The sequence below is a fragment of the Leptonychotes weddellii genome, chromosome 16 (assembly GCF_054177405.1).
Source record: "Leptonychotes weddellii isolate Sample4059 chromosome 16, ASM5417740v2, whole genome shotgun sequence".
Taxonomy (NCBI): Eukaryota; Metazoa; Chordata; class Mammalia; order Carnivora; family Phocidae; genus Leptonychotes; species Leptonychotes weddellii.
In genome coordinates this window covers 24,358,775-24,381,682 of record NC_138384.1, presented here as the reverse complement: position 1 = coordinate 24,381,682, position 22,908 = coordinate 24,358,775, and the positions used below count along the sequence as shown (strand labels likewise).

The following is a 22,908-nucleotide window of genomic DNA, read 5'->3' as shown; positions in this document are numbered from 1 at the left end:
TTTCTGCCAGAAGGTGGGCAAAAGGTCAAGGCCAAAGGCTGAACCCAAGAGTCCTCACTTATGGATTCAGGACCTCAGTGTTGGGATGGCCAGGTTTCTGGCCAATCTCTACCCTCCCTGTGGCCAGGAGACAGTTGGCAGCTTCCACATCAAGCCATCAGTGAAGTTTCTGGGATAGAAATGAACTTGAAGTCATTAGTATGTAGTTCCTGGTGACATTGTACATTCTTAACTAAATTCCAGCAATCATAAAGCAATTTGCTCTTACATTTCAAGTCAGAGTTTTGCAAGAACCTCAAAAATGTCTCCATCTAATACCTCAGTTTTCTTTTTTCTCCACTAATGCTTTGATCCTAATAAACGCTTGCATCTGGCATCTGAAACTCATTACGTATGATAGGACTATCTGTTTCCGTGTACTATGTGTACACACACACACCCAGTTGGGTTCATATCTCAGCTCTATCACACACTGGGTTTATGAATGAACTGTGGGAGACTCAGTTTCCTCTCCTGAAAACGGGATATGCTGGTGTCCACCTCGTAGGGTATTCAGGGTTAAATGGGATCTTGTTTATTAAAAGTTTAGTGCAGTGCCTGGCACAGTGTTAGGTTTGGAAAAATGGTAGCTATTATGTGCATGCAAAAAAAAAAGACTACTAAAATGTTGGCAGCATTTATCTCAAGTGGGTGGGATTATGGTTACAATGAACATCTATTACTTTTGTAATCAGAGAAAACGAACAATAAATGTTATTATTAATTTAAAAATCTGGCTTTGGCTTTGTTGGAAGGGAACCTGCAGTTAATGTCACAGTACCAGCCAGCAAGTAAGACAAGGCTTCCAGTTCTCTACCAGGACTTTATAGACAAACAACTTACCGCAATCGAATAATAGGGAGATACTTGGTCAAGATTCTAGAGACATTCTGCCCTCATCCAACCCTGTAGTCCCCTTGACCACTCTTGTCTGGAGAGCAGGCAGGAGGTTCAGAGAAGGGAACTCTCAAATTACAGCCTTCTCTCCTGTTGGGAGGGTTATCTGGGGTTCTTAGTTGGAAATCTGTAACTCTCCAAGGAACCATTCCAGGAGAGAGACATTTATCCTCTACTGGGCCTTCACTTGGGCGTCTCAGAAAATAAAACACACATCAGCCCACTTCCAGTAGGGGGATTGCGAGTATCCTGTTCTGGCATCCAGAACAATCTGAGGCCCAGGACCTTGGCTCTGTTTCCAGCTGAGATTCTTGACTGCCAGCCCAGTGCCTGGGCAGAGACAGGAGATAGAACCCTCGTTGATCTGCATGTCCCCCTCCAGTCCCCTCCTTGCACCTCTTGGGCCATTCTCTGCGACGCAGGGAAGAGTCAAGTGCCCATCCTTCTCGGACTATCTGTGGAACCATCAGCCTGCACTGGGCTGGCTTCTGAGCTGCTTTCTTCTCCTCCTGCACCCAGGAGGGGACGATGGCTGCAGGCTCTGGAGTAAAATGCTGCCTCTGTGTGGGAGACAAAGAACAGAGTGGCTCCTCTGGGTCAGCTGTCTCTCCTTGGCTGGCCGGCTCCCCTGCCTCCCCTGTGCCTCTTCAGGGACGTCCCCCAAGGAGGGACTTCTGGGCTGGGAGCTGCTGCCTGCTCCTGAGTGGTTGCGCTCTGGACATGTTTTCCCTGGAGCTTAAAGGAATATTTTACCTTAAAAAACCCTAAGCCCTGGAAGATGTTAATTCCGGGGTGGTGCCGAGGCTGGGGAGGCAATCGGGCCTGTGTATTCCTACTAGAGCTAGAGAGTGTGTGTGTGTGTGTGTATAAACATGAGTGATAACGTGTGACACGCATGTGTGTCTATGCATGCTACCCAGAGTGTGAGAGAGCGTGAGCGAAAGCGTGGGCTTGGGTTTCAAAGGATGTGTATACTAGAGTGTCAGAGAACGAGGTGTAGCGTGTGTGCGAGGGAGAGCAAGTGTATGTGTGCACCAACGAGCACGCGAACCACTGCACGCGGACTACGTGTGGGGATGCACGTGTGAGTCTGAGTGCCTGACGATACCGTGAGTGCATGTGTGAAGTATGTGAGAATGTGGGAGTGTATACACGTGCCATCTAGAGTGTGTGAGAGCGTGTGTGAAAGCGTGTGTTAGAAGGTCAAGAAAACGAGCTAGTGTGTGAGAGCATGTGAAGGACAGTCTGCGAGAAGGGTGTGTGTGAGGAGTAACGAACGTGCGCGAAAGTTCTGTACCAGGGTTAGCGGATGTGCGCGTCGGAGTGTAGGTTTAAGTGCAAAAGCACGTATGTAGGACCGGCGTGGGCACGTGTGTGAACACTGGATGTGTTCGTGTGTGCGGACTAGAGCATGTGCGAAGGCATGTGTGAGGGACGTGTGTACCGGCGTGCGAGAGCCCATACACGAAAGCGCGAGCACGTATGACGCTGTGTGTGCACCGATGGGTGTGCGCGCACGTGTGCACCAGCGTGCGCGGGACGTGGGGCCCCTGGGGCCCAGCGGGAACGTCTGCGCGGAGCGGGGAGGCCAAGGTGTGGGCGGCCCCGCGTGTGAGTGTGAGCGCGCGCGGGAGAGTGCGCGGGAGCGCGCGCGCGCCGCCGCCCCCCGCCTGGGCAGGAGCCCGTTGCCATGGGAACGCGCCGCGGCCCGAGTTAATCATTTCCTGTGGAAAGTGTGCGGGAGGGGCGGGAGCGGGGCGGGCCGAGGAGGCGGCGGCGTGGAGCTGCCTCCCGCCGGCGGGCCGGGTCGGGCCGAGCCCCGGGCTCTGCGGCGACGCCGGGGATCCTGCCTCCGCCAGGCCGGTGAGTCGGAGACCCGGGCGGGGGGGTGGGCTAGGCTCTCGGGGTCCGTCCGGCCCCGCCGTTCCCGGTGCCGCGTCCGGGCCCGCCCTGCCCGCAGGACCCCCTCCTCTGCCCGGACCCGCTGCGGGGCGCGCGGAAGGCCGGGCCCCGGAGAAGCAGCCCTGCGCGGTCGCTCGCCGCCCCCCGCGCCGTCCAGCCGGAGCCGAGGACCTTACCCGCAGCACGGCTTGCGGCGGCGCGTTCCCTGGGGTCGCAGCAGCCTGGGGACCCCCTTTCCGATCTCTTTGGCCCGGGAGAGGCGGAACCGACCCGGGGAACCGCGTGTCCGTTAGGGCCTCCCCCTCCCCTTGCAGAGATTCCCCCCCCCGCACCCCCCCCCCCCCCGGATCCCTTGAAGGCTGCAGTTTCGAGCCCTCCCACCACGTACGTTCCCTGGGCAGTTCGTTTTCCCCCTCGCAGGGCAGGGGAGGGTAGGCCGGCCCTGAGGTTGGAAGGAGGGCCTGGGCCGGTGCCCTCCTGGGCAGTAGGAAATTGAGCCGGCGACAGCAGCAGCCTGGGGGATCCCTGCAGGGAGGGCAAGCCAGAAGCCACCTCCTTCAACCCCCTGTTGGGAGTTAGAGCAGAACTCTGGTGCAGTGAAGGGCCTGGTCCTGGGAGATTTGAAAGAGAAAGCTGTATTTAAATTCTCAAGTACTCCCCCACCCCCCAGCATATCTGTCTCAAGGTTGTGGGTCACTGCTGTCCCTGACCTTTCACCTTCCCTGGGCCATGAGGCTGGGTGCACCTCTCCTTGCCCAGGCGCACTTCCCATGCCCTTGATAAAGTAGACGTCTCCTTGGCCGGGGAGAGTCGTTGGCAAGGAATGCAGCCTCAGAATGGGGCCCTGTATTTGCAGTTACTGGACTTTAGAGACTTAGGATGATGAGTTCTGCTGTTCTTATGGGAGCGGAGGTTTTTGAAGTCTGGGTTGTCCTGGAAGACCCAGGACCTGTGACTGTGTGCAGTGGAGGGCCTAGCCCCTGTCCAACCTCCCTGACCTTCTCTCCCAGGGAGACTAAGCCCTCCCCAGCAGCAGTATCTGGGCACTTGTCAAATCCGGTCCTTAATCATTGCAGTATCCCTGGTCTAGGGGAGAGTGGGGACTGCAGCTCTATTGCCTTGACCTAGACAAAGAGGGGCAAATCTGTCCCTCTCTCCAAGCCAGCGCCTCGGCACTCACCCACCACTGGAGGGAGGGAGATCACTGAAAAATAAAAATTTTGAGTTCCTTGTATATGCCAGCATATACCGGCACTGAACACTTTACACATGCGTTGTCTAATTCTTATGCCAACCCTATAAGGTGCAGTTCTCCCCATTTTCAGATGGAGATAATGAGGCACAGAGAGGCAAAGTTCCCAAGGTCACACATCCAGTAAGTGGCAGAGCTGGGTCTGAACCAACTTTTGGTCATAGCCACTCCACTCCACGTCCCCATTGTCCCACCCTGTGAGTCCCAAGTTGGCAGAAGCCCCAGCCTTGGGCTCATTTGAGTTCTGGATACTTTTGACCTTCCCACCCTACTGGCTGCTAAATTCAGCTGCTTTTTCCTCTTCAGGATCTTGCACACACCCTTCCTCTTTCTTCCTGCTATCTTCCTGGCTGCCTCTCCAGCTTCCCTTCCACGAAGTCACAGAAGTATTGTCTCCTCCTGTCCCGGTCCCTCAGACTTAGCTGATCACTTTAACAGTCTTCTCTCTCAAACATGGAATCAACCTTCAATGCCCCTCGCCTTTCCAGCAGCTTGGCATGCAGGTGGAGCCTGTCTCTCTCCCTCTTTGCCCCAGTAGGCCGCTGGTCCTTGGGGTTGGTCGTGTGCCCAGCTCCGTGCCAAGCAACCTGGGGAAAAGGGCATCTGGCTGTTCCCCCTGGTTCCTTCTGCTCCACACTGGTCCATCTTCATTTCCTCAGTGGAGCTGGCCCACATACTTGGATTAGCCTCTGCCCCATCCTTTGGCCCACAGTCCAGTAGCACTGTACCCAGGAGCCTCCTCCAAGTTGTCTTCCTCAGTGAGGGAAGGCAGAGAGCACAAGTCCCTAGCCAGTAAGCCTGGCATTCTTCCAGGGCTCAGCTGTGTGAACTGCGGTCACCAGATCTTCCGCTACCCATCCCTGCACTCTGACTTCTTTTGCCTCTCCCTGCTTCAGTCATTCCTGGCCCTGTCCACCCAGCAAGCTCGGATGCCTCCTGTTCTACATACCACATCCTCTCAATTCAGCCTCCCCTCCTCAGCCAAGCCAAACTTCCCCACGGAGAAGGAAGCGGCCACTTCCTTTAGCCCTGCCCACCTCTTGGGCCTACCCAGGTCTGCCCTCTGCCCGGCTCCTTTGATGGGCTCCCTTCCAAAGCCCCCAGGGCTTTCTTCCAGTTTGGCCTCCCCATGGCATTGCTCGCTGGGAACTGACCATCCTCTCCTCCCGCCCCCCCCAACCAGCCGGTCATGTTGTTGCCTGGTGTTGTTGCCACCTCGGACCGTCCTTCTCCAGCTTTCCTTACCACCCAGTGTGAGCTCCGTGCTTGGGTGCCTTTGGTGATTATATCCTCACCTGTGGTCCTGGGACCCTCGTTAGCCTCCCAGCTCTGAGTCCCCAGCCCTGCTCTTTGCCAGGCTTCAGCCCGGGCCGGTGTGTGCATGTATTTCAAGGTATTCACCCATCAGGCCATTGCCAGGGGTCTGGTGTGGGTGTTGTTCCAGTACCAGGCTGGGTGGGAGGGGGCTGCACCGATGAATGTGCTGTGGGCCCCACCCTGGAGAGCCAAGAGGGTCAGGGGAGTGGACACCGTTCAAATAGGTAATCTTCACTGTCTGGTAGGAAGCAATTTGCAGTCCAGGTAACACCGTTAGGAAGTTCTCGGGTGCCTCGAACTCCATTTTAAAACCAAAAGCAAATTCCACATCACCTCTCTGAGCTGACTTGGCTTCTTCTGTTAACGGCATCACCGTCTGAGTCTGGGACTGTAGCTGGGTACTTTAAATGCCCTCACAGCTGCTTTACACACAATAGGTGTTCAATAAAGACTCGTGTAGGGAATGCTTAAAGTCTGTTCTATTCATCTGCTCAGTTCATGAGTGACCTATGCGGCTTTCTTTCTTTTTAAATATTTTTAAATTTGTTTTAGAGAAAGAGAGACAAACAGGAGGGGCAGAGGGAGAGGGGGAGAAAATCTCAAGCAGACTCTATGCTAAGTGTGGAGTCTCATGCGGGGTTCAGTCTCATGACCCTGAGATCACGACATGACCCAAAACCAAGAGTCAGATGCCTAACCCACTGCACTACCCAGGTGCCCTCCTATGGGCCTTTCTATTCAGACCGGTGCTCCCCACCCCCATCCCCTTCTCCCATACCACCTGGTGCCTCCCTGCATCCTATTCAGATGGTGAAGGTTTGCTGAAGTGCTTACCTCCCTCCTGACAGGGAGCTTTGAGGCCCCATCTCTCCTGATCAAAGAGGACCCCTGGCAGGTGCCTGGCACACAGCAGATACCAGATAAATAATTATTAGATGAAGAAGCAATGAATCGTTGTATCTTACTGCCTGCCAAGTTGTAGGCACAGAGTGAAGGCTACTTGAATAGAATGAGTGGACTTTAAGAGAATTTGATATATACAAGACTATCTTGTCACTGGCCACAGTCAGCCCCTTCTGATTAGATTTATGGAGATGCTGTTGACTTGGGCTACCTCCGTGAGGGGCTGTGACCTGGCGTGTCTTCAGGCTGCCAGGCTTCCAGCGGAGGAGGTGAGATGTGAGGTCTCCACAGTGTGCTGTAGACACACCTGATGGGCTCCTCACCCACTTTTGAGCCTCCTTACTTGGGAAAAAGCACCCTGAAATGATGATGGGCTCTGTTTCATCCCGCAAGCCCAGGGATCTTTGCGGGGGGGGGGGGGCGGGTGGAGGTGGCATTGGAGTTGGGGGTAACAGGTGGCCCTGTTGCAGGCGGGCTCTGATGGGTTCCCCCCAGGTGCCGGGCAGCCGGCTCAGCCTCGCCTCCCCTGTTGTGTCCGCAGGCCGCCCGGCGCCCCGAGGAGGCCGCTGAGCCCCGGGCCATGGTCCCGTCTCGCCGGCCGTGGAACCTGGGAGCCACGCCCTCGCTGCGCGGCCTGTGGAGAGTGGGCCGGGCCGGGGAGCCCGAGCCGGGGATGGCTCGCCCCGCCCCCGCCAGCCCGGCCGCCCGCCCTTTCCCATACACCGGCCCGGGGAGGTTGAGAACTGGTGAGTCCGCATTTTTAAAATGCCTCTTTATTTCCCTTCCTTCCTCCAGATAGCAGAGATGAGGCCGGGCTTTCTCGCAAGTTCCTAGGCTCAGTCAGAGCTGTCAGGTAATTACAGGGTGCCGGGCAGCCCGCGGGCCGGCGCGGAGTCGCAGTCGGGGTGTCAATCTCGCTGGCGCTCCTGCCCCGCGCCCGCCCGTAAAGAGAGGTCCTGGACGCCGAGTTAAACTTCAGCGCGGTCGCTGGAGCAGGGGGCCAACGCCGCCCAAACCACGCGATCTCCACCCGGCCGGGCGGGGGGCGCTCCGCGGGCGGCGCGTCTTTGGTCCCTGGCCGAGCGCTCACGCTCTCGCTCCGGTTTCTGCGGCGGCTGGTAAACAAGGTAGGTGAAGGGGCCGCCCGGTGCCCTGCGCGGCGCTGACACCTGATCGCGGCCGGCCGGCCCGCCGGAGGCGCGAGGAGCCGACCGAGGCCGCCCCGGAGCGTGGCCCGGCCGGGTTTGGGTGCCCTGCGCTCGGTTTCAGGTGCCATCCGGGGCGGCTCCTGTAGGGGCCCCGACAGCAGGTGGACAGTGAAGGAGTCCCCGAGTGCGCCCCCCCCCTCGTTGGCCCCCTGGGGGAGCTGTCAACACCAGCTCTCCTTTCTGGGTCATGTCCCCTGGTACCTCACACGCCAAGAAGTGAGCGGCACATCTGATTTCTGGTGCTGGCTGGATCTTCGGGTCTGGGGAGCTGCCCCATGACTGTCTCCTGAGCTGGGCTTGGGCAAGTCTTCCTGGAAGTGTGGAGGGAGAGAGGGGCCTTCAGTCAAGATGTCTTGAGGGGCTTACTGTCTGTTATTCCTGACCTACAGAGAAAGGGGTTTAGATTACCAGCCTGTCTCAGCTAGCAGAGTCCCTCTGGGCCATCAGATCCAAGCCCCCACCCCCAGGTACAAAAGGGGAAACTGAGGCCTAGAGAGGCCACACAGCAAACTCCTGTTCAGTCCCCTCTCTTCCACCACATTTGTGCCACTGGTGGCCGCCGGAATGATACCCTCCAAAGTCTCTCTGCAGGGGACAGTGAGCCTGGGGATGGCCCTGGGGTCTCTGGGAAAAGCTTGGGCTTTTGGGTCAGGTAGCCTCAATTGTCTGGAAGGGGATGAAGATGGTCTCTACCCCACAAGGTTTTCCTAAGGATTACAGATGTAATATGAATGAGTATTGCTTTTTTGGTAAAAAGAAAGGGAGAGAAAAGCGAAAGAAACAAGTAAGAGACAAAAACACGTTCCTTTGGAAAACTAAAAAAAACAAAAAACTAAAAACTAAAAACTAAAAAACTAAAAAAATTTTTAAAAAAACTAAAAAAAAACCACTCAAAAGAAAAAACACTGAAAAGTATAAAAAAGAAAATAAAAATCACCCATAAGCTTCTTAATGGGCATTTTTTATAGTTCCTTCTGATCTTGTGTATGTGGGCATGCACACATATTGATCTATTAAGTGAGTATTATGAAGATTATATGACCATACAGACTAATCCACTTTTACAATTTAAGACAAAGGTCAAATGAAATCCCGTGGGTGAAATGCTAAGCAGAGTGCCTAACACTGAGTAGGGTGTCAGCCAGCTTGGTCACCCCGGCCCCTCCGCCCCCACCCCGACTCTTACCTCTGCCTTCAGAGGGATAGGCAAGCAGAGGGTGAGTTAGCCCATGGGATCGCAATACTGGCTCAGTGTGACCCTGGGCACGTTATTAACCCTCCGCGGTTATGGCCCTAAGGGCCTGCATCCATGGCCACTTTCTGTGTGCCTGGTGCAGAGTGAGCATGTTATGTGTGTCATTCCATGTAACACTCGCCCCAGGACTCTGAGCTTGGTTCCTTGTCCCCATATTATTGACAAGGAAACTGAGGATCGGGCAGAGCAGTAAGGCCCTGGTGGGGGGTTGGGATGGGGTACATGGGGTAGCCATACCACGGTCAGCTCTCTGCCCCAGCCGGTGAGGGAGGCACTGTGTCAGAGGCTCGAGGGGATGTGCTTTAGCCGGGCCTGAATATGCTTTTGGAGGCTGCGGGAAGCAGGAGTTGGCCTTTAGGAAGGCAGGGGAGAAATTGCCACCTAGAGGCGGCCTTGGTAATAAAGCCACGGGCCTGGGGTGCACCTCCGGGGAAGATGAGCGCAGCCCGGTTCGCATTGGCTTCCCTTTGCTGCTCTCTGGAGAGGGTGTTCATGAGCAAGTGCCAGCCCCAAAAGCCACTGTGGAGGGTGGAGAGCACCCCCCCGCCCCAGAGGCCTCGGGTGCCTTGCTAAAGAGAAGCTCGGGGTGGCTTTTGGGAAGAAAGGAGCACAGCCCCTGCCTGGTGCCAGGCCTTCCCTCCGCGTAGGTCAGGCGTGTGAGGGCGTGTGAGTCCCTCCTGGCTGCGCCTGGGCCGGCGCCGACTGTGGGGAAGCAGAGCTCAGCGGCGGCCCTAGCCAGGGGTCCTGGCCAGCAGCCTTCAGCCGGGGGCCTAGCATCTTACCTGTATTCTCTGTCCTGGGACAGGGTGTGGAAAAGACACCCCGGTCAGCAGTGACGAGGACTCCGGTGCCCGAAGTGCAGCTCGCCCGGCCCTCGCTCAGTGCCGAGCCCTCAGCGTGGACTGGGCTGGCCCTGGGAGCCCCCACAGGCTCTACCTGACCGTGCAGGTAAGCTCTGGGGCCTTCAGAAAGGTGATGGGCAGAGCCAGGCTGGTGGGCCTTCGCTCTCTGAGCTTTTGCAGCTGGGTCTCCAGCAGGCTGTCTGGGGAAGGAAGCCCTGGGAGCTAGCCGGGGACCTGCCGTGCGTCTCTTTGCTGAGGTCCTCACAGCACATCCGCCCTGAGCCTGCGTGGATGGAGCAGTTTGCTTTATTACGTTATCTCGGGGGAAAATCTCACAGGAGATGACAGAAACTTTTCAGCCACACCCTGGCTGAGGTGTTAAAGTGAGAAATGTGGGACCTTCGCTGAGAAGCTAGTAGGAAAACAGGCAGGTTTGGGGGTAGCTGTTAATCCCCACTCGAGCATGTTTATCCGTGGGGCACTACTCGTATTTCCTGTTCGACGTGGGAATCCAGAGCTAGACAGAGGATTTTTGCCAAAACTTGGGTTCTTTTCTCTTGCAGTTATCACCAAGTGATTTTCAAAGGACAAATTTTACGTATATTTGTGTATTTGGTCATAGAGATAATACATAGTGATAGTAATAATAACCACCATTTATTGGACACGGACTTTCTACCAGGCATTGGTACTATGTGATATATCTCACATCAGTACTCAACAATCTCAAGACACAGTTACTGTTTTAGCTGAGTGGTATGGATGAAGTCATGGAGGCTCAGAGAGGTTAAGTAACTTGCTACTGGTCACACAGCAAGCCGGGATCTGAATAGCTACACATGACGAGCTTTCTAACATATGGTGTAAAGAACTCACACAGGGATGTAATATTTAGAAACCGAATACCTCCTATAGTCCTGTATCTTGGAGAAATCCACTATTAAGTGTTGGGTGCTTATGTATTTTTCCTATGTAACCACTTAATTATATTTATACAACTTTATTATTTATTTGTACATACTGTTCTGTGACTAGCTCTTTCCCTCAACAGTAGGTCTTGGTGATATCTTCATGCATGTCAATATACAGAGAATTCCCTCATTCTTTTAAACTGCCGCAAAATATTCTACTTCAGGGTTTACCATAAATTATCTAACCAGTCCTCTGTATCATTTCTGATTGCAGTGAGCTCCTTAAATATCTACGCATCCACGCAGCTATGGCTTGGAACAATGTCAGGATAGTCCAGGCGCTGTACTTTTTAAATGAATACATTTGTTAACAGATGTTTACAGAGTGTGTCTGTGCCCGGTCCTGGCCCATACCCAAGCAGAGAAATAGGCCTGACAGTCTGGATGAAGGACCAGAGTTATTTGGGGGTGTTGTGTTGCGAAGGCTCCCTGCCCAAGAAGGATGGTACAGGAGAGGGCTCATATTGAAGGCACATGGGCAAATGGGGGGCAGGATGGAGTGCAGGAAACCCAGGTGCCCTTTGAGGGCATATCCTCCCTCATGCAGATGGAAGTCCTGAGCCCAGGCGGCGTGCGGCCCCGAGTCCTGATCTGAACATGGCCCAGGGTCTCATGTTGCTTCAGAGACCATCTTGGGCTCCAAGGCTTTTCTCGGCCCTTCTTGTGTGGTTCATGTGCAAACTGAACCAAACGGTCCTTCTTTTATCTTAGGGTCTGCAAGAAAAGCAGGTCTGGTGTGGGAACAGTTAAAGAAACCAGAGAACCCTTTTTTTTTCCTCTGACTTGAGCCATTGGTAGTTAAATCGGGAGGTGGTCAGAGACCGGCTGCCTTGAGCTGGGCGGTGGCTCTCTTCTTGAATTTTGATTATGGGGTGTTGGGTTGTGGTTGCTGCCGAGTCCTGGGGTCAGCAGATCTGCTGAGAATCTCTGAGAAGCTCCTGTCAGCAACCAGTTTCCATGTTGGTGTCCTTCTGGGCCCTCACAGAGCTCCATTATGTTTATAGGTGCTTCGAGGTCAGGGCTGTGGGGCTGAAGGAGGGACCCAGGCACTGTGGGGTGACCTGGTAGGCTTAGGGAACCACCTCCCTGCCCCAGCCTCTCAAGTAGTTAAAACCTGAGATGCTCCCTCTGGAGGTGCTGCAGAAATTCCCAACACCCCCGGCCCACCCCCCGCCCCCGGGTTCCCTTGCTGTGGCTTGGCCAACGGGCCAGAAATAGTGTAACCTTTGCTCTGGTGGCAATTGGAAACTCCCAGCTGCTCTCATTGGCACCACCGCTGACAAGCCTGCTCGGGATGGTGTGGCAGTTGGTCGGCGGGGGGGGGGCGGGGGGGGCGGGCCAAATAAAGTCGGGGGGAGGAGTATTCCTACATACGAGAGATTGTGCCCACCACCCTTCCTTCTCAAGTAGAACATGAGGTCGAGAGAGAGAGAGAGAGAAAGAGAGAGAGAGAGAGGGAGGGAGTCAGACGTGGTGAACGAGGCTGCTGATGTGGCTTTCCTCTTTCTTTTCTCTGTTTGTTGGATTTGGGGTTACAAAAGCCATAATAAAAACAACAACATGGAAAAGTACAGAAAGAATATTATGCTAACCTGACATCTGGTTCTTACTGTGCACCAGCCGCTTGGAGAACTTTGCACAAGTTCCTGCAGTTTCCCTTCACGCCAGGGGCATCAGGTGGCTGGTAACATTTCTATTTTAGGAATGGGGAAAATGAAGCTTCAGGGAAGGACAGTAACTTGCCCGGAGCCACACAGCACGCACGAGGCCCAGCCAGCCTTCACACCCGGTGCTTTCTGACTCCAGACTCAGAGCGGTTTTTATTTTGTTTTCTTTTTTTTTAATTTTTCTTTTTTTTAAATTTTATTTACATTCAATTAATTAACATACAGTGTATTATTAGTTTCAGAGGTAGAGGTCAGTGATTCATTGGTTGTATGTAACACCCAGTGCTCATCACATCACATGCCCTCCTTCATGCCCGTCACCCAGTGACCCCATTTCCCCCACCCCTGTCCCCTCCAGCAACCCTCAGTTTGTTTCCTGTAGTTAAGAGTCTCTTATGGTTTGTCTCCCTCTCTGACTTTGTCTCATTTTATTTTTCCCTCCCTTCCCCTATGATCCTCTGCCTTGTTTCTCAAATTCCTCATGTCAGTGAGATCATATGATAATTATCTTTCTCTAATTGACTTATTTCACTTAGCATAATACCCTCTAGTTCCATCCACAGTTGCAAATGGCAAGATTTTGGAGTTTTTTGATGGCTACATAATATTCCATTGTATATATATATACCACATCTTCTTTATCCATTCATCTGTTGATGGACATCTAAGCTCTTTCCACAGTTTGGCTATTGTGGACATTGCTGCTATAAACATTGGGGTGCACGTGCCCGTTCAGATCACTACATTTGTATCTTTGGGGTAAATACCCAGTAGTGCAATTGCTGGGTCGTAGGGTAGCTCTATTTTCAACTTCTTAAGGAACCTCCATACTGTTTTTCCAGAATGGCTACACCAGCTTGCAGTCCCATCAGCAGTGTAAAAGGGTTCCCCTTTCTCGGAGCATTCTTTTAAACAGAGCATTTGTCTTTTGTTTCAAATACAGAAGGCACAAAGACACGCAAAAAAGTGTCTGTAGGGGTACCTGGCTGGCTCAGTCAGAAGAGCATGCGACTCTGGATCTCTGGGTCGTGAGTTCGAGCCCCATGTTGGGTGTAGAGATTACTTAAATAAAACTTAAATAAAATAAAATAAAATATGTTTGTACTCCCCTTCCCAGATAATTTCCATTGACATTAAAAAATAAACCAGAACACTGTAGATGCTTATAAGCCTGAAAATACAAATGCCGAGAAAAGGTTCAAAATGAAATATGAAGGCTCCTTTCCCTTCTTCCCACATTCTCATGGTTAAGTTTCTTTTTACTCGCCCAAAAGTTTAAATGATGCACGTTTCTCCTCCTAGCTGCTGCATCACCTGACCTCCCAGAGAGACCCATTGTCTATACAGTCCCCCAGACTTTTTTTTTTTTTGAGGCCTGTTTTGTCTTATCGTCAGATGGGATTACACTATCCATGTGGTTCTGCAGCTTGCTTTGGATGTCTTTCTACGTGAGCGGCATCATCTCTGGATGATTCTTTCTGTCCCTCCCCGCCTCTCTCCCTGCCTGTCCGGTGGCCTATTCTACCTCAGCCTTCTTTGCCTCGGTTTCTCCTTGACCAGGAGACGGGGGGGCATGGCCTTCCCCTGCTTGTGTGGATCTATGTGCCCCCCTCTTGGCAGTCCCAAGCTGGTGCTGTCTGTAGGTGGGGGCAGCTGACATCCTGGGGGGGATTGTGCCTGGTGGGGCTGGACAGCCCTGTGAATGGGGGGGCCGTGGGCCTGAGGCAAGCAGGTTGCTGCCCTGGCGGCTCACGCCCCACAGAGCCCCGCAGGGATAGCCCAGTGAGTTTCACGTGAGAACGTCTAAGTGCCTGAGAACCTTCTTCATGGATGCAGATGGCTGGCTGCCAGCAGGGGCCCAGAAAATACGCTGCCACTATCTTGTCGTGGCATCTGGGCACATTTCTTCCAGACCCCAGGCCTCATTGTCCTCACCCACTCACACAGCGAGTGATGGATCCCTGGGCCCGGGGTGCTCACCAGCTCCAGGAGCACAGCATCCTCAGGCTCAGGAGGGGTGCCCTCCCCTCTGCAGTCCCCTTCACGTGAGGATTCTGGTTGTGTCTTGGCAGCAAGCCCTCCTGGACAAGGGGTGCGAGAACAAGAGTCAGGGGACGAAAGAGGAGAAGCTCCCGAAGAGGCAGGCGCCGGCCCCCAGGCGGGACCGGGAGGCCCAGGAAGCTGGTGGCACCATGAATGTAGAGAAAACAGGTAAAGCAGGCCTGCCCGCCAACCTGGAACAGCCCCCGCTGAAGCTGGCCCTGGAGGGGAGGCTCCTGTGGCGTTGGAGCTGTCCCCCCATGCTCTCCGCTTCACCTGGAGGTGGCCCAGCCAAATCCTGGCCACCTGGCCACTCAACTCAGAGACCCCAGCCCGCCCGCCCCTACTCCAGGGATGCCCCCCTCCCGGTGCCACCAGGGCCCGACCCAGCGATGAGAGGCCCGTGTGGGCTGGGGTTGAATTTCCCTGCTTTTTGTCTTTTCCCCAGTGCCCGTCTAAAGCAGGCCAAGGGTGGCAGCCTCAAAGACGCCACAGCCTGCCGAGGGAGGCCTGAACCCATCCCCCTTAGCTGTGGGTCCCCTGCTGCCACAAGGCCAGGATAGAGGAGCTGGTGGCTCCCTTCTTCTCTGTCCAGGATGACTGGTTCTGGAAGAGTCCACGGGCCCCCTTTGTGGGGTCCCCTAGCGGGAAGCCCGAGCGCAGCAGTAATTGGGAAAAAGCATCCTCAGGGAGCCCCAGGGGACAGCCAAGAAGGTGTGGAGAGAAAGCTTTCTCTTGCTTTCTTCCTCTCGTCAGCAGGGGTGGATTGGTGGTTCTGAACCCCCTGTGGGGTGGAAGGAGCCACTGCCTTCTCTGGGGCTGTCCCAGAGCCGCGGTTGCCTGTCTGGTGTTCAGGGGCAGGTGCCGGGGTCTGGCCGAGGTGTGGGCAGACGGGCCTTGGGAAGGGGTGCACCGTCCAGCCAGTCAAGTTGGATCTCCTAATTTGTGGAGAAGAGGGAGACCAGCTCCTGTGAAGAGTGGGGACTCAGAGCCGGACCTCAGTGTCCCTGCGCCTGAGTGACCGTGAGGGGCGGTGTGCAGGCAGGGTCTCTGAGGCACACTCTCTTTTGATGACTTGCACTGACAACTGGCTCACTAAGAGGGGCGTGCAGCCTTCTCGGCGCCAAGACCCCTTCTGTCCCGCGTCCCTAAGTGCCCCTTTGATCTCACCTCTCCCTCCTCCTCCGACCTCCCTTAGCTCCTTGAAGGTCTTTTCTCCCCTGGCAAGTGCTCTCCAGGCCCCGTTTCAGCTCCCCTGGCTGTGGCCCTGTGCTGAGGTCAGGATGAAGCCCTCTGTGGGCTCCAGGGGTCTCCGAACCTTCTCAGTATCCTGGATGAGAAAAACGATTCCATGTCTCATCCGAGCCCTGCGGCCTGTTGGGTGACGCTTCTGTGCATCCCTCATGGATTCCAGGCTCCTTTTCCAAGGTTGCCTCTATGGGCAAGGACCAGTGTCTCCATTTTGCAAAGGAGGACCCCAGGGGCCCCAGCCTCCCATCTCGTAGGTGGCAGAACTGGCTCTTGGGACAGGGAGTCTAGTGTGTTCCCTACCACACCATGGCAGTTTGCAGAGGGCTGAGGGCCATGCTGGTCACATGCTGCTCATGGCAGCCCCGTGTGCAGGCCTGGAAGCATCCATCTGACCTCACTCTCTCTAGAACAGGGAGCAGAAGCTTGGCCAACTGCGAGTGATACACCTGCTGCGTCCCATGCAGGCCCCACGGCCGGGGCCACGAGCCAGCTGGCCATGCCCCTGCTCTGGCTTCCCAGAGGGTCTCGAGCTGCAGCTCTTGCAAGGGACTGGGAGAAAGGGAAAAGCCAGCCTGTGTGTGCTTCGCCTGCCCTCTGGAGAGCGGGACCTGGGACTTCTCAGGGCCCACCCTCCTGGGGACAGGGCTGAGATATCCAGCGCAGCCCGGAAGCTCTATTTTGGCCTCTCTGAAGTCTCAGTGAGCACATCTGCCCCCTCCTGGTGGGTGGAAGCTGCCAGTAGGGGGTGTGACTTCAGACGCAGAGCCCCTGGGAGTCCTGCCTCTCAGCTGTGGCTCCTGGGGTATAGTGTGGGGGAGCCCAGAAGCCCTGCTGCTCTCAGAGTGGAGGCCTGGGGTCAACAGATGCCACTTGTCACACTAAACTCTTGGACGCTTCTTTCTGCCTCCTGGGGCTTTGGCCAGGTCTCCGTTTGGGCTACCCGAGGGGAGAGGCAAATCTCCTGCCCTTACCCCCTCTCCTCTGCCCCACCTCTGCACACCCCCAGCTCCTCGCCGAGACGGTGACCCTTCTTGGTGTCCTCCAAGCAAGCTATGACATACATCCCAGGCCCTATTAGCAGGTCATGGCCCTTGATTCTGTGTCTTTGTCCTTCCGTGCGTCTGTCTGTTTCTCTCCTCCTGGTGACAGGACAGTGGAAGGCCGTGGCAGGAGGAGGACTCAGGCGGAGGCCCCCCTCCCCACCAGTATTTATCTTTTCCTCGTGCCTGTGCAGTCCCTGTGCTCAGTGCAGGTGTCGGCCCAGAGCGGGCCTGGCTGTGTTCCTGCTCACATGCTCTGTCTGTGTCCATGTGTCCTGGTCTCGCTGTCCCTTGTGCCCGCACACCCTCCCCTCACCCCTTCTCTGTGTGCAGGTATCACTCCCTGCGGAGGTCAGAGGACAGACTGGGGAGCCTCTGCCTCTCTTCTGGGCTCTAGAGAGGGGGTTGGGGTTTAAAGAAATCATATTCTCCCAAGAAGAGTGTTTTCTGGGGAGAGAACCCCAGACTCTTCATCACCTGTTGCCAGAAGCCGTGTCTTTCTCAGCTGTGGTTCCTTGCAGCCTGGCCGTGGAGAGGGGATGGCCTGTCAGACCTAGGACACACGCTTTGAGGGGTATAGGGTGAAAGTTGCTTTCCTAAGTCCTGATCCAGGCGATCCTGTCTCCCAGAAGCTGCCCGTGGGCGTGGCTTCCTCTAGGGGAGGCCCTGGAGCCCCTGGCTCACCCATGCTCCTGCAGCCCCCGGCCTCCGGCCCATCGGCTTGCATCCCCGCCCCATCCCCGATGGTCTGCCCTGCCCCGACGGGCCCCCTCTCCTCAGCCAGGGTGGGTCCTCGGCTGTCCTGCTGATTGGCCACTACTTTGCTCATAGGTGGGCGGCTCTTTGGCAGCGGGAGGTGCTCGAGCCTGGCGGGGCGGCCGGGTGCGGCCCCCATGGTACATAGGATGGTGGTGACCATGTCCCAGCTGCAGGAAGAGAGAGCCCGGCTGCAGGAGGGGCTGGCCCTCCGAGACAGTGACCAGCAAGCCGCATCCACCCAGCTGCAGAACCAGGTACCTGGGGAGGATGGGATGGCAGAGGCCACTGCCCACCGTGGGGCAGGGCAGAGGACACTGCTTGGGGCCCCTAGAACCAACCCACCGGGCCACTGGCACGACGGACAGATAGGGTTCCCCCCCTTGGCTCAGGAATGCGCGAGAGGGCAAGGTGGTAAGAGCCAGAGGCCTGGGTCTCCCCTCCGGCTCCTCCTTGTGCCCCGTTCCTCGTGCTTCCTAGAAGCGTAGGCTGCGTGTGCAGATGTGAGTGAAGCGGGGAGGTACAGGGGTGCTTTCAGCCCTGCGGCCACTGCGGAGTCCACCCCGTCCAACTACCGGGCGGTGCTAGTAGACAGAATTCACTGCAGAGGCGACCCCAGGGAAGGCTGGTGGGAGTGCACCCGGGAGGAGGAGCTCTCAGACTTCTGGAAGCCAGGGAGGGCCTCAGGTGTATGCTGGCAAGCACTGTCTCCTTCCTTGGCTGGCCAGGAGGACACGTGCAGACTCTGAGCTGCATGCCCTCTGGGGCTGACCATGGGCCCTCCCTCCCCACCTGCATGTGGGCCCTGAGGCCCCTGTCCGGGGGCTCAGCTCCCCCCACAGCCATGGTCAGTGTCTGTCTTTTGTGTCTGTGTGACCTTCCCCACTTCCCCAAAGCCCCCCACCCTGTCTCTACATCATCTCTGCCTCGGATCCGTGCCCTGAACCCAGGCCCCCCACCCTGTCTCTACATCATCTCTGCCTCGGATCCGTGCCCTGAACTCAGGGCTCTCTGTTGAAAGGCCTGCCTTCAGGTGGGGCCAAGTTCTTTCTCTGTGGTGACCCAGCATGTGGGCCTTCTGCTTGGGGGAACATCACTGAATACCGTGACTTGTTCTCGGTTCCAGGGAGCAGCAGATTACTTTTATGCATTTTTTTCAATGCAGCATTTTTTCCCACCGTACAGGTGTATCCTCTTCTCAAGAACTGTCTGTTCTGACCACTTGCCCCTTGCTGAGTCAGGTGGGCCTCCTTGGGGCGGCCCTAGTGCCCCGTGTCTCCCTCTGATACACTGACGCCCTTGTTTGCTACCTCTGGGCCTGTCTGCCTCACTGTCGGGGGCTCCTCTCGGCAGGGTGACACACCAACTTTGTGTCTCTGTTGCCTCCTGCAGCGTCCCTCTGCCTCCCTCTCTCAGATGTTTGCGGAGTGCCCGGGATCCACTGGGCACCAAGCTAACCACTGGGGACGTCCAGGTGCGCAGGCACACCCTGGCCTCTGGAGGCTGTGGTCTAGGGTCAGAGGACAGACATTTGTTACATGCACCCATGTTAAGTTCGAAGAGTAACAAGGGCTTTCCAGGTGGGCACACACAGGGCAGGAGGGCTTGTACCAGAGGCCTTTGTCTGGGACATCAGGACCCGTTGGGGAGGTCAGGGACAGCCTCCTTGAGAAAGCAGTGCTGGAGCTAAGGTCTGGCACAAAGCAGAGGAAGTGGGTTCTGGGCTGAGAGAACAGTCTGTGCAAAGGGACTGTGGCAGGAGGAGCAAGATGAGTAGAGGGGCAGAACCAAGGTTTGGGTAGCCCTGTGGGGCTGGGGGCTGGTCCAGGGCTCACACCTGCAGGACTTGCCTGGCCCGTGGCAAGAGCTTGTCAGCAGCTCTTCTTTCCCTGACCTTCTCCAGGTTAGACTGTCCTGGCACTTCATTTTTGAAAAAGTTTTTTTTTTTTAAAGGGCTTTACTGAAATATAATTCACATACCACAAAATTTACCCCTTTAAGGTGTACAATTTAAAGGTCTTAAGTATATTAAGACGGTGATGTGACCAACACCACCATCTAATTTCAGAACATTTTCATCACCCTAAAAAGGCCTATTTAGTCACTCTCCTTTCCCCCCCACCCCCGCCCACCCCACCACCTCTGGAAACCAGGGATCTGCTTTCTGTTTATACAGATTTGCCTTTTCTGAACACTTCGTAGAAATGAAATCATCACAATACGTGGCCTTTCATAACTTTAAACAAATTAAAAAAATTTTTTTTTCTTTTACTTTTTTATTTCTTGTAAAGATTTTATTTATTTATTTGAAAGAGAGAGTGAGCACAAGTCGGGGGTGGGAGGGAAGAAGCCTCCCCACCGAGCAGGGAGCCCAACGCAGGGCAGGGCTCGATCCCTGGACCCAGAGATCAAGACCTGAGCCAAAGGCAGATGCTTAATGGACTGAGCCAGCCAGGCACCCCCATTTAGCAAAATCTACTTACTTTTTACAGGGGAAGTTGAAGGTGAAGCATCTTAGCCTTTTGGTATCTTTGTGCCCCAGCTTTCCAAACCTTCCCAGCCCCTGTCCTCTCCCATCCCCAGCTCCCCTGGACGACTGGGAGAATTCCAAATGGTTCCTCATCTTGGCTCGAGTTTTATCCTTGAATTTCCTCGCTGCCGGTTCTTTCCTGAAAATTTCAGGGGATGCCCCTGAAGCTCCGGGTCTCTGGGCTCCTCTTCGGAGGGTCCAACTCTGTGGAGCTATGTCCAACCACATGGGCCAAGGGCCAGGTTCGAATCCTGACTTTGGGCACTACTCAGCTGTGTGACCTTGGGCTGGTTATTTGCCGCTCTGCGCCTCAGTTTCTTCATCTGTAAAATGGACATCATAGCACCTGATGAGCTGAGCCGATTATGTTGGTGTTCCTGCCACCACCACTGTCTTTACTGGGAAGAGCTTTGGATCTGGAATCACACGAGCAGGGGTCCAGCTCCAGCCACGCCACATGCTAGCCAGGCAGCTGTAGGAAGTCACCGCCTCCCTGGGCCTTCATTTACCGTTCTCTGAACTGGGGCTGATACAGGGTGCTCTGTGGTTAGCGGCTAGCTCAGTCGTGAGACTGGACAGAAAAATGGATGACAAACGATGAAGTGCTGCGCCTCGTGAAGTATCGCTTCTGCATGCTCTGGTCTCCTGTGGGCCTCCCTATGGTTTGACCCAGACCGACCCTCCTGCTCTTCTAAATGTTGCTCATCTGAGAAAAGAGGTGGACACTCTGCCTCATGCTCATGGTGCCCTATTCCCAGCCTTGTCTAGACCTGCCTTCTGGATGTGGCTGCCTTCCCATGTTGCTCTTCCTGAAAGGCAGTGTAGCCCTGGTAGTGGAGTTTGAGGGTCCCGTGGGGGTCCCACGGACCCAAGTTTCAATCCGACATCCACCATTTAGTGGTCAGGTGACCTTGAGCAAGTTGCTTAACTAAGGCTTCATCTCTTGGAATCTCGGTTTTTCTTCCTGGAAAGTGGGGATAATAATGGTATCTACCTCACAGAATCGGGGGGTTAAAGTGATGATCTTAGGAGGTCCCCGTGCCCTGCTGGCCAAGCTGACTCAGTAAAGGGGGCTGCCGTTATCCCCGCTGGGACCTAGGCTTGAGGGGGCTGCGAGAGTCTTCGGAGGTGTACCCGCGGATAAATGTCAGATGGAGATATTTGTATTTACTGGGCACCCACCGTGCTCCTTGTGGGGAGCAGTTGGACGACAGGTCCCCAGTCCTCGGGCATCCAGCTGACCCAGGCCACAGAGGCCACTGGTGGTTGGTCTGGCAACTGCCATGTGGTTGTGGTTGGTCTGGATGACCCTCTCCAGTGTTGGCAGCAGCAGCCCCGGGCCGCATCCTGGTGGCCTCGGGCTCCCCCTCCTTTGTGGATGTCCCTGGAGCAGTGGCCTCCACACCCCCAAGGCTCGTGCCAGTGTTCCAGACTGCACTCCCTGCATTGCCCTTGAACCTCAAGGTAGAACCTCAGAAAATTGTGCTCCGAGGCCACAGACTGGCAGCCAAGATCTAGCCTTCAAAGGTGTCTTGTTTGCCTGCTTTGTTTCTCTTCTTTTAACAATTAAAAACATCGCGATAGAATACACATAACATAAAATTTACCATTGCGGCCGTTTTGAAGTGGTATTAAGTGTATTCACACTGTTGCACAACCATCACCACCATCCGTCCCCAGACCTCTTTTCACCTTGCAAACCTAAAACTGCTCCCATTAAATACCAACTACCCACTCCCCCAGTCCTCTCCCCCAGCCCCTGCCACCCACCATTCTACTCTCTGTCTCTGTGAATTTAGCTATTCCCGGTGGTTCATATAAGTGGAATCATAGTATTTGTCTTTTGTGACTGGCTTCTTTCACTTACCATGATGCTTTCCAAGTTCATCCATGCTGTTGCAAATGGCAGGATTTCCTTTTTTTTTTTTTTTTTTAAGATTTTATTTATTTGAGAGAGAGAGTACGTGTGTGAGTACAAGGTGGAGGTGAGGAGCAGAGGGAAAGGGAGAAGCAGACTCCCCTGCTGAGCAGGGAGCCCAACACGGGCTTGATCCCAGGACCCCAGGATCATGACCTGAGCCACCCAGGCGCCCCAGGATTTCCTTCCTTTTTAAGGCAGAATAATATTCCATTGTATGGATACACCACACTTTGCTTATCTGTTCATCAGTGGACACTCGGGTTGCTTCCCCATTTTAGCTATTATGAATAATGCTGCTATGACCATGGGTGTGCAAATATCACTTAAAGATATTTTCATTCCTGGGCGCCTGGGTGGCTCAGTTGGTTAAGCGACTGCCTTCGGCTCAGGTCATGATCCTGGAGTCCCGGGATCGAGTCCCGCATCGGGCTCCCTGCTCGGCGGGGGGTCTGCCTCTCCCTCTGACCCTCTTCCCTCTCGTGCTCTCTGTCTCTCATTCTCTCGCAAATAAATAAATAAATAAAATCTTTAAAAAAAAAAAAAAGATATTTTCATTCCTTTTGGGTAAATACCCTGAAGTAGAATTGCTGGATCATATGGTAGTTCTAGTTAAAATTGTTTGAGTAATCTACCGTCCTGTTTTCCATAGCGGGTATAGTATTTTACATTCCCACCAGCAGTTTCTCCACATTCCCAACAATATTTGTTATTTTCTGAGGTATTTTTTTTTTAAATTAATAGCCATCATAATGGGTGTGAAGTGGTATCTCATTGTGGCTTTGATTAGCATCTCCCTAATGACTAGTGATGTTGAGCATCTTTTCCTGTGCTTATTGGCCATGTGTCTGTCTTCCTTGGAGAAATGTCCATCCAAGTCCTTTGCCCATTCTGAACTGTTTGTTTTTGTTTTTGTTTTTGTGGTTGAGTTGTAGGAGTTCTCTCTGCATTCTGAATATTAACCCCTTATCAGTATATGATTTGCAGATAGTGTCCCCCATTCCGTGGGTCGCCTTTCTACTCTGTTGATGGTGTCTTTCGATGCACAGAAGGTTTTATTTTGATGAAGTCCAGCTTATCTATTTGGTCTTTTCTTGCCTGTGCTGTTGGTATCCCATCC

General features: G+C 54.5%; 1 protein-coding gene across 1 annotated transcript in view; it reads left to right on the top strand.

Moving 5' to 3' along the window:
- Positions 1-2,672: 2,672 nt before the first annotated feature.
- Positions 2,673-22,908, top strand: part of KIFC3 (kinesin family member C3) — a 37,368-nt gene continuing 17,132 nt past the window's right edge. The window contains exons 1-5 of the mRNA XM_081807882.1: positions 2,673-2,799; positions 6,852-7,056; positions 9,579-9,721; positions 14,326-14,464; positions 17,416-17,597. Coding sequence (XP_081664008.1) covers positions 6,891-7,056; positions 9,579-9,721; positions 14,326-14,464; positions 17,416-17,597 — 630 coding nt within the window. The 5' untranslated portion in view covers positions 2,673-2,799; positions 6,852-6,890. The remainder of the gene's footprint in view (positions 2,800-6,851; positions 7,057-9,578; positions 9,722-14,325; positions 14,465-17,415; positions 17,598-22,908) is intronic.